The sequence below is a fragment of the Neltuma alba genome, unplaced genomic scaffold (assembly GCF_004799145.2).
Source record: "Neltuma alba isolate B1F8T4 unplaced genomic scaffold, ASM479914v2 tig00011689_pilon, whole genome shotgun sequence".
Lineage (NCBI taxonomy): Eukaryota > Viridiplantae > Streptophyta > Magnoliopsida > Fabales > Fabaceae > Neltuma > Neltuma alba.
Genome location: NW_021636328.1, coordinates 65,384 through 76,299, shown reverse-complemented (window position 1 = coordinate 76,299; position 10,916 = coordinate 65,384). Strand labels below are relative to the sequence as shown.

General features: G+C 37.8%; 2 protein-coding genes across 10 annotated transcripts; one reads left to right on the top strand and one right to left on the bottom strand.

The window, feature by feature from the left end:
* Positions 1-178: 178 nt before the first annotated feature.
* Positions 179-6,287, bottom strand: LOC114716817 (cytosolic purine 5'-nucleotidase). Of its 7 annotated transcripts, XR_003737661.1 has the most exons (19): positions 6,147-6,283; positions 5,788-5,873; positions 4,811-5,109; positions 4,479-4,556; positions 4,152-4,372; positions 3,626-3,718; positions 3,340-3,423; positions 2,769-2,879; positions 2,315-2,420; positions 2,172-2,231; positions 1,990-2,043; positions 1,748-1,805; positions 1,367-1,443; positions 1,177-1,247; positions 1,036-1,096; positions 895-954; positions 699-761; positions 486-619; positions 337-411 (listed from the first exon to the last, which is right to left on the bottom strand). XR_003737661.1 is itself a non-coding variant. In XM_028901885.1 (18 exons), exons 3-18 carry the CDS (start codon positions 5,096-5,098, stop codon positions 268-270), a joined length of 1,584 nt encoding a protein of 527 aa, XP_028757718.1. In that variant the 5' UTR covers positions 5,099-5,109; positions 5,788-5,873; positions 6,147-6,287; the 3' UTR covers positions 179-267. The 7 variants fall into 7 exon arrangements, 6 of the variants coding, with proteins under 6 accessions (XP_028757718.1, XP_028757714.1, XP_028757717.1 ...); XM_028901885.1 differs by lacking the exon at positions 486-619 and having other exon boundaries at positions 179-411; positions 693-761; positions 3,626-3,667; positions 6,147-6,287; XM_028901881.1 differs by lacking the exon at positions 486-619 and having other exon boundaries at positions 179-411; positions 693-761.
* A 527-nt stretch (positions 6,288-6,814) lies between these two features.
* LOC114716821 (uncharacterized) lies at positions 6,815-10,392 on the top strand. Of its 3 annotated transcripts, XM_028901892.1 has the most exons (7): positions 6,815-7,106; positions 7,202-7,309; positions 7,401-7,531; positions 7,978-8,078; positions 8,788-8,847; positions 9,422-9,555; positions 10,068-10,392. In XM_028901892.1, the coding sequence occupies exons 1-6, from the start codon at positions 6,911-6,913 to the stop codon at positions 9,504-9,506; spliced, it is 681 nt and encodes a 226-aa protein (XP_028757725.1). In that variant the 5' UTR covers positions 6,815-6,910; the 3' UTR covers positions 9,507-9,555; positions 10,068-10,392. The 3 variants fall into 3 exon arrangements, with proteins under 3 accessions (XP_028757725.1, XP_028757726.1, XP_028757724.1); XM_028901893.1 differs by having other exon boundaries at positions 9,425-10,387; XM_028901891.1 differs by having other exon boundaries at positions 9,422-10,387.
* Positions 10,393-10,916: the final 524 nt, after the last annotated feature.

The following is a 10,916-nucleotide window of genomic DNA, read 5'->3' as shown; positions in this document are numbered from 1 at the left end:
CGCGCAAGTCCCAAATTCTGAAGTTCCTCGCAGTCGCAACGTCGGGACTGCACCTCATCTTCTAGCAATTGTTGGCCGTTTGTATATATATTTGCCCCCCCAAAAAAAAAAAGCAGATGTAATGCTGTACAACAGCTATAACTTTTTTTTTTTTTTTGGACCAGAAGTACAACAGCTATAACCAAGCCAGCTTTTACAAGCTCTAGCAGATTTTCAAACCCCAGCTATATGTTTACAAGCAAGGGGAGGGGAGAAGGCTTCAGCTTCCTAAGCCTCCATGTCCCGAGGCTCGTAAGCTACAATGTTAAATTCATGCGGCATAAAGTCCTCACTGGTTCTGTAGTACTTGTCTGGAGAGTACAATCCCAAGTTTGAAACATGGCTCGTATAAAGACAGGCAAATCTCTCAACCTGCAGAATGCTCATCAAGTCAACGACAAGGACTCTCATACACAGTTAAAAAAAAAATCAATTTAATCTCTTACTATCTGAACAATCATTTGAAAATTGTCCGTTCATTTAACACTATATCACACAGAATTGATATTTGATGGTGCAAGTTCGCCAAGTACCAACACATGCTTCATGCGTTGGCCTGACAGTTTAAGCATACCTTTGCCTGTAAGTGTTTTTCTTTAATTAGGATTATATCAAAACTCATGGCAAGAATGGTTTTCATGGGGAAAGTCGGCCTTTACCTGATGAGCAAAACGAGAGTTCTGATAACCGGTTTTCATAAGCTGCCCCCATACCTCATGGAACTGCAATGGCTCACCAAGAACGGTTGAGGTTTCTCATCTCAAAAAAGAGCCATTACAAAAATAACACCGCTGAATATATCGCCATACTATACCATACTGCGAGAAAGATAAGAAACCGAAAAATAAATATTACCCTCTGGTGTAATTTCCTCTGAGTTTCTTGATGATTTGAGCGCACTTTCTCTCCTTCAAGCTGTAAAAAATATCGCATGTGATTTATATGAGATATTGAACTGCCATGCCAGACACGAGGCCATAATAAAAGAGGCCTAACCTCAAATTTATCAAGTTCAGAAGGTATTTTTGGATATGCGTTGTCATTTGGATTCTTGGATCTGAACAACCAAGTGTGATTTAATAAAACTGCAGACAAATGCTAAAAAGCAAGGAGTAAACATTTCAGAATTATACTAACTTGAGAGCCCACTTCAAATGATGTATTTCATCCTCAATGCGATCACGCTCACTCCTCAAGAATTGAAGTTCCTGCAAAAGACCATCAGAACCCTAGACCAAACCTCACTAAAAATTTAGAATAGTAGGCAGAGATAATTATCATATGGTAGACGATGATGACGATCGGAAGTCAAATAACAAGCCGGGACCTTGCGTGTATTTCTTGATTCCCAGAGGAGTTTGACTTCCTTCTCAAGTTCTGGGACAACAAGCATTGTTCTCCATCCTACACATCAAACGCTTTTAGTCACAACATCATCAAACCATTTAGGGAAATTCTACGAATATGCATAACAAAACCGAAAGATTCAGGCAACCGGCCAACGCCATACAAGATATAACACTCGGACAAAGTTGTAAAAGCTTAACGCAATTTAACATCTGTTATATTACCTGTCTCTGTATCCCTATATTCCTCCCAGGAATTTACACTTCTAATCATAACAAAATGCCAAAGCTCAATAGTGAAAAAATTATGACAAAGCGAAACTATTTTTAAGAAGAAAGCATTGAGGATTTATATGATATACCAAGAACTTTTTTGCTGCGTAATATATCTCCATAAATGTGATCCCCAACATACAGAACCTACACAGACAGAGCACATGACGTTTCAGGAAACATTGCTAGGTATTGACATTCCTTAATCAACAGCTTTAATGGTTAGATATGAAAATGATCACCATCTATAGGACGACATAATTTATAATAGAACTTACTATAATCTGATCGTATAACCTACAGATAATGGCATAAAAGAAGAGACATTCACCTGTGGGCTTGAGGCCACTGAAAGTAATTTATGCAAATGACCAACACTGCCTCCCTAAAACAGAAGTTCATGATCATATTGAATTTTCTGATAGTGATGTGCTGAGCGATAAAACAATATGATGCAGACCAAGTATTTATAAGCTTCTTCAAATTGTTTAGCATAAACCTGTCCAAATATACCTGGAAAACCTTATGAGCACCCTTGTCTTCCGGCAATAACCTTGCTGCGATATCACCCACCTTTTCCAAGAAAGGCAAGACAGATTATAAAGAAGGATCGTCATGGGAAAGAATAAAATGATTTAATGTACTGCCGCACTTACCTGAGGCATAGGAGAGCCATTATCCGTATTAATTAACATTCCAGTTTCAGGCTCAACCTCAAATAGGTTGGCACGATTTTCCTCATCGAAAAAGCTTGGCTTTGCACTGCATCGACAATAGACTTGTTCAGTTTATGGTGAAACTAAGTTACGTTAATGCACGCAAGCGGAAGCCCAAAAATTGATTATTCAGGCTTGAAAAAACTGCAAAATGGAAATAATTTTAATGGATGCTTCTAGCTAAGTAGCTTATAAATGAACTGGATGATACAGAATTGATGTTTGAATGTCCTGGCTGAATGAAACTGCAAAAACAATCCATTGGACAATGCCAAAGCCAATTAGTTAAATGAAAGAGTCAAGAGCATTCAGAAATTCGCTCCAGATGCTGGGATCAAGCCGGAACAAGCTTTGCAACAGAGTAGACATTTTGACATTAAGAAATGAACATGACCTGCCCGTGATGACAACATCAAAGTATCGAAGCCAACCAAAATTGGTTCTGCCATCTACCACAGGGGATCCACAGAGAAAATTCATGACAATATTTGTGTAGTCCCATAAACTGCAAATGATACATGTGTATGCGTAAAATATTAGTTAATTTTTTCTTGAGAGAGCCAGTATCATGAACACATTCTGAGATAATTCATTCAAATTTCCAACAACAATTTTAGAAAAACTTCGCAATTACAATCTTAATATTAAATTTTTTTTTTTCCGATTTGAGTTCAGAATATCCACTGTTGATAGCAGTGACTAATCCTCTCACACCATAGACTTTCCGAAGAGGTTTTAGTGCTAATCATGAGACCCTCTCTATACACACTGTCAGGGATCAAACCCTTTACTAGATGCTTTGCAAGGTATTAACGTTTTAGGGATTCCTAATTGCAAGGACATGGATTTGTTTCATTAACAATGGGATACTCTATCTTGTTCCATCATTAAATAAACATAAAACAGTTGGAATGTTATTTTTTCAAACTTCTCTTCCTAATTAACTGATGAAAAGCCATAACTACCTATTTGTCACCAAAAATACAGCTCGTCCAGAAGCTCTGAGCATTTGAAGAATGGGCACGATTGAAGGGTCTTCATTGATATATCTTGCACAGAAAATGTTCATCAAGTATCCACAGTTGATATATGATATTCAGGAAAGCAGTTCTCATTTCTCGGGAACAGCAGTATTTTCCCCTAAATTAGTCTCATTAATAACTCTTTTGTTTTGTTTAATTTTTACAATTAGTATTTCTACAATAACCAAATTTTCCCTTCACTATGGCACTATTTCTTGTTTACCCATACCTTTTAGGATCTTTTGCTACCATTTGCTTCAATGTCCCGTCCCTGTGACACATGTCCACAGCAGCCCGAACATCTTTATACATGCGAGCATAACTGAAGCGGTATTGCACAAAAGACTATTTATAATTTTATATCATGATGATGTCGATCGACAGGCTACTTAATGAAGTCTGAATAAATTTATATGTTGCTCGTTCAAATGGCTATGCAATTTTTTCACAAATAATGGCATTTCATACACTTGAGCCCTAGGCTTTATTTCAAAACTAACAAGAGAACCTAGTGCAAAAGTATTCTTGTCCTGCTCTCTAGATAAATAAATACTTGTATTTCACCAAAACACTATTACTAGGGTACCATATTAGCAAGCTAGCTACTGCATTGAACATGTTAAAAGCAGGTTTAACAGCATACATCATCAATGAGGGATAATTTACAAACACCCCATTTTAAAAGACAACCAATGTTGCCTCCCACTTAAGATGAAAAATGCAAGGGTTGACTATGCAACAAGAATAATACTTACTCAACATGCCCTAGAATTTCTCCAGGATGACTGTCCTTAAAATCAACCAGCTGGGCAAACAAATAGGCTTCAGCCAGTGAAAAGAGCGTATCAATGAGAGCATAGTCTGGCTCATCAAAAGAATTGCGTACTAAGGTATTTCCATAGGTCCCAACTTTATCTTCTTTCGACAATTCCTTAAATCCATGATAAGCTACTTTCACATACTTGTGGCGATCCATCTAAAAAGCATAAGCAGAAATCCAGCAATCAGACATACATATGAAAAAGATCTCATCTCTCTCTCATGTGGAGGTGGCGGAGAAAAGAAACTAATTCAGCCTCAACCTTCAAGATGTTGCCTCTATTTTTGTCGAGGACCAAGCCCCTGACCATGTACTTCCAGTCAAATGACCACTTTAGCAACTGCAGAAGATAAACTTTCTTTAAGCCAAGTACAGCATGATACGAATTCTTTATGCATATGAAGAAAGTGATAATGCATAAATCCCTGTAAGGTCACAAAATATTATGTTGGAGAAAAAATTCATGTAGGCAGTGATGTATATGGTAATTACCATAAGAGGATATCATGAACCACAACAGACTAGCAGATTAATAATGCAAGAACAAGAATAGCAAAGACTGATTAGACGCGGCAATTGAATGGACAAACCAACCTCTTTAGGGTATCCCAAATCAGAAACCAGCTTTTTAACAGTGCCTTGATAAGCAAGAGTCTCAAAAGTTTCAGGCTTATATTGTGCAAGAGTATAATCCATATCAAATCCCACAGCAACAATGTTCTTCATATTCAGTGACCGATTGCAAAAGATCTGCTTGCCTATCTCAATTTTCTGTTCAGGTTCAGGAGATGATGACCAGATGCAAGGGTCTTCGCCACTACCATTGCCAGGCAAGTGCACTGGTATTTGATCTTGCGCACCGATTTCATGGCTCTTGTCCATTGAATATGCAACTGATTACATTCAGATAGATATATGATTGACAAAATGAATATGAAAAACTGCAATCACAAAAAATATATCCCAACAGTAATTAGGAATGACTTGGATACGCACCTTGACAGCATGATGTATCAATGAAAGTGGATTGTAACTATCTAGATATGGGATTCCAACCCAAGGAAAAAGAGCAAATTACATAGGACATTTGTCCAAATTCAAGATGAAAACATGCTATTACTTCATTGTTTTCAAATCATTGGAGATGCAGAATCGTGCGTGCATAAACAGGCCCACATTGAACAATTAAGGCAAAAAGTTTCTGCCTTCATGGAAAATTACAGATAATTAGTAAATGATCAAACTTTCTTATTCATGAAGAAATGTGCCATGGTGGTCGTTGAAGTTCAATCTTTCTCACAAATAAAGTGAACAGATGGTTCATGATTCAACACAAATTTAGTACGTTTACCCGGGAAACACACACACACGCGCGCAAATTCGGTATATTAGCCATCGCTACAACCTGATTTTCTCTTGTCATTAATAAGTTGTGATTAAATACCAGGAGAAACGATGAGCATGCGAAAAACATAAAAAAAAACTAAATGGTCTATCGAACATATTTTCTTATGGAATAACCCCTTGCTTGGAAAAAAAAAAAAAAAAAAAACTCGATATCTGATTATTGCCTTTACAGTGAATCAACTGCGGTGCACAATGCACGGGACTCTGTTCCGACTCTTAAGAATTCCACACGCCACGCTCCAAGAAATACCTAAAATTTCAACTTCTTAATCAACAAAGAGTAATCCAAGTTCGTACTTCGCAATATTCTCAACCATATCACCCTGTTATTTTAATTAAGCCTAAAATAAGAGAAATGAGTCCCAAAACAATCTACACCACGGTCACAAACAGAGCAACTGCCCAAGAAAAGTCAAAAGCTTAAAGAACAAGAAAACCATGGTATGGGAAGTAAAACAAAGCGGGGACGGAGAAAAAACCGAATGAGGATGAAGTGAAAAAAGTAGGAGAAGGCGGAACGAACCTCGAGAGAAAGTGGTGAGCGGGGAACGATGAGATTGTGAATGTATGTAAAGGGGTAAAAGCCAGAGAGAAACGAGACGGACCTCTTCGAAATTTGCATTGTATTTGTCATTAAATAGGCATGGTGATGGTGGAAAGAGTAAAAGAGAGAAAGAGAGACTCGGACAGAATCAGATACTCTGCACATATATACATATATATATATATAATGCAGAGGAAAGGGAGGAGCATTTGAGATTTGACATCTAACACGCCTTCCTTGAGTTGAAAGGTAGCGCAATAGGAGTTAGAATTAGAATTTGGATGATAAAAATCCATGCTGGCCAAAGCATTAATTCCCCCTCAACCATGGTAGTTGATACTGCTTTAACTTTTATCGAGTCATGCTGGTAATGTAACTACGAGGGTCCGACCTGTCGCTTTGGGTAAAAAGATGAAGACGACGTGACACGTGTCGGCGGGATAACGAAGAGGACGGGCGATATGTGTTGGCGCGGGCTTTGCCCTTTTAGTTCCTTCTCCTCTTGAATTGGGTTCTCAGGCGACGATAAGTCAAGAAGTCGCGCGCGGCTAGGCTTGGCCTGGCGCCCGCACTCTCGCGCTCTCAAAACGCCATTTTTTCGTTGCCACCATTCTATTTTTTCCTTCCAGGATTGACGCCTCCTATTTGGATTTTATTTATACATGTAACTATGAATCATGTGAGAGCAAAAATAAAGGTGAAAAGCAGCTTAGCGAAGCATGTAACCATAATTTCCAAAAACCATGCCAACTGCCTTGCCCCTTATCCCTGGCGCCTTCTCCAGCGTCGCTGCGCCTTCTTCATTCCCTCCAACGCCCCGCCATTCAAAATGCCATGCTTCCCTCAAACCTAAAACACTTCCCCTCTCGCGCAGAGACGCTGGTTTGCTTCTACTCCTCTCTCTGTCTCCTCCTTCACCTGCCTTCGCCATTGGCATTTGTAAGGACCTCCATTCTTCCTTCTCCGAAGTATCTTATCTTGCTTTCTTCTTACTTCCCGCGTTTCGAAACCTTAATTTCTCAATTGGTGCGCAGCTGGACCTAAGGATTGGTTGAAAGAGCAAAAGAAGAAGTCTTCCAAATTCCTGTTGGCTCCAGTCGATGCCTCCCGTGAAAGCTTACGTTCTGCCTATCTTTTGCTCTGTACGCCCCCCCCCCCAAAAAAAAAAGAGAAAAAAAGCTCAAGTGTACATTGATTATTAGGTTTGATTGAGCTTCTCTTTGATATTGACAGTGGAAAGCGATGCTGATTACACGGACCAGGATTTTGAGAAATTTCAGAATCTCTTCAGGTCGGCTGCTAGGGATTGCGTTCCGCAGGAGAGAAATTCTTTCGTCTCTTTCCAGGCTAACACTGGAGTTGAGGTTTGCCCGTCCTCTATTTTAGCAGTCGGAGATGGACTAACTGTCTGAGCTGTTTTGCTAGTGTGCTTTGAACGACTCTGCCTCTGCAAAAGTATATGCCCGCAACGAAGTTTTTGAATGGTGTATAGTACTAAAGGGTTGCAAAATTATCGATTAACTTTTAATCATAGTTTACTCACTGCCTTATTCATTTCAGGAACATGGTATCTTTGATGCTCCATTATGGCTTTCTTTTTTAATTTTAGTTATCTGAGATTCGTAGTTATCGGATCTTTGGGATATCGAATGATAAATAATACTAGATTCTATGTAAAAGGCGTGCTTTGCACTTTATCTTTAGGCTGGATTCTTTATTCCTATCCACGTTCCTTTTCCAAAAGGCATCGAATCTCTAGAGCAAAGATAATTTTAGGCAGAACTCACCTTCAATTTCTTTTCATGTTCAGGTATGCACATTTCGATTGATCGTGAAGAATGCGGCCTCATTGCTTGGAAATAAGGATCCTGTAAAGCTGAAAGCCGAAGCCTTGCTGGATGATCTCATAAGGTACCCGCTTTTCAGCATCTTTGTGCTGCTGCAACAACTTATGTGTTGCTTAACTCTCTTCTTGATGCCATTGGAATCACTTTGAAAGTAGGAAGCATCTGCACAACTGGAAAATTTGTTTGTGCCATTGACACAGAAGCAAATGTTTTGCATGATTCTGTTTCCTGTTTATATCTGTAACCATAGAATTCTTTGTTTGGTCTAGCTCTAGGTGCCCTTGAAACTTTGTTGGTATTTCTTTGTAATCAATAATACACAACGAAGGGGATTAGTTAGCTCAGCTGAGTGCAGTTACACGAGGTTCTGACATCTGAACCTCTCCTCAGAGTCACACCTAGTGAAGTGGGGGGCTTTTGTTCTCAATGATGTTATGGGATCTTTACTCCCTTTTTAATTTAACTTTGGCTTAGCCTTTCTCTCTCTATATTCTATACCAAAAAGCACACAGACAAGAAATGGAACAAGAGATAATTGCAAAAATATTCCCTTTTTCTTTCATAAAAACTTGTCCAGCTTAGCAGTTTTGACCTCACATTCTTTATCTGCACCTATATCTGCTTTTCCTCATTTAAAATTCCGGTCGTATCAAAATTAATTGCAACTGCCTTAAATGGTAATGTATGGTGTTCCCCGGTTTGGCATATCTATGTACATAACAACTATAATAATCAGTTATTTACTGACTCTTTGTTTGCTTCTTATAATGCAGATCTTTCACCTTTGTCAGTGGCCTGGCAGGCGAAACCACCTATAAACTTGCTTCTAATAGGTATGTCTTCAATAATAACTCATAGGAATCCTGGAGAATGCAAGATCTTTCTCTTCTTTTAATAATGTTGTAAAAACCTGTACACCCGAGATATATCTATCTTTTCTTTTATGGCAGCATCCTCTTATGAGTCATATTCTTTCCATCCTAATACTGGAATTTAATTCAGTTAAGAAATGGCCTCGGTTGAACTCCATTTGTAACCAATCAATTGTAATTAGACTTGGAGCGCCTCCTTTGTGCCAATGTCAAAACTTTTGGTGTCTATGGAAATAATAAATTGGATTATGATCATTCAACTACGACTTCTCCTTGTACTGCTTTACAAGTGTCTGTGTGTGGCTTTTTAAGATTTAAAGGCAATAGCTCCATTAACATTGTCTCAGTATTTCATTTTGATCATGGAGGCCACTCTCAGGCTTATTCCATCTGAAATAAAGCGTATAGCTATATATTATTGTCTTCTCTCCAAACACAACATCTTCCCTGCTATCATTTGTTTCTTTACTTTTAATTTGTTACGAGTTGGAACTTAATCAGTTCGATGGCATTTTCCTTTCTGCATTTGTTGCAGAAGAAAGATAGCAGATGCTGTAGAGGGTACACTATCTTCTCTCGACAAATTTGAGCAGGGAATCAAAGATTGCCTTGAAATCTGACTGCTAGGGATAGCCGGTATTTCTGCTTGACTGCTTCTACTTCCTTAAGGTGGAAAGTCCAAGTTCTGAAGATCACGGAACTGATGGAAGTGCCGTTTGGCTATATTATATGCACTCTCTCTCTCATCTGTTAATGTTTAATATCTGGCAAAGGCAAAGTGGCCATGCTGTGACAGGCTGGCATATAATCTATTAATTTTGGTTAAGATCGATTGAAAAAAGAAAAATTATCTAGCCTCATGAGGTTCATAGTTTCTTTATCAAACATTTGAAACTCTTAAGTGTTAGCTATAACTCACCGCCTGACTAAAGAAGGTTTGAGAATCAAATTTTTGCCAACATTAATTGTCCCTTCTGCCCAGGTAGTTAATTTCTGGCGCATGTGTCTTGTATCGTTATCACAGTAATACGAAAACATATTTTATAACTAGTTGTGAAACATAATTTGACTATATTTTTAGCCTTTGTTCTCTTTTGATCTGGGATGACATCGTCTCTGGTCTACTAGTCTTGTTGAGAAATTGCTGATAACTTTGATTGCTTAATATTTTTTGCATGCAGGCTACATTCATAAACTGTAAATATTAAGCATTCAGTCTTTAATGGCTTCAAAGATCCGGAATGATTCATAAAAATCAGCTCAGAATCAGAAAGATAAAGGAAGAGGTGCATTTCCCCTAACTTAGCAGTGTTGCGTCATTTTGTTTGATCCCGTGCGCATGTCCTGTTTTATTGCTTTTGAATTTGTTTTAATTAAATTATTAATGACGTATAAATATTATCACTTGTTATAAATGATGTTATATATCGATATTGATTTGCATATAATGATTGTAAATTGATTTTAAAGATGCTCAATGTGATGCGTGGCACATCGTGGAGTAGTGTGGAGTATGGACTGCTTAGTATTATCCTAACGCTCCGTTTCCGTTTGTGTTATAATGTTTTCTTTATCTTCATTTGATGCTTCCTTTTGTTTCTAATTGTACAACCAGATACATATCATTTCTCTCGGTGATGTTCGATAGAGATAATATAGCAAGACTTGGCTTACACGTTCTTTTATGATATCCAAATGAATATATGGTGAAAAAGTGAGTGAATAACGTTGGCCAAAAAAAAAAAGTGAATGAATAAAAATATTCCATGAAATTCAATAAAATCTATAGATAAATACAAAAATACAAAAAAAAAATTATTGAGCATTTTCCATTATTTATAATTTGTTAATAATGTGTCGTTTTATAATTTTTTTTTGTATTAATTCATTCGATATTTAAGGGTGAGCACCCGTAGCTTTCGAATTTCCCCAGGATTTTTCGTTGTCAATTGTTCAAATTGACAAGGATTTCTCTGTGTTACAAAAAAAAAAAATGACAATGATTTTCGGTTAAATGGCTTCAGCGGTTT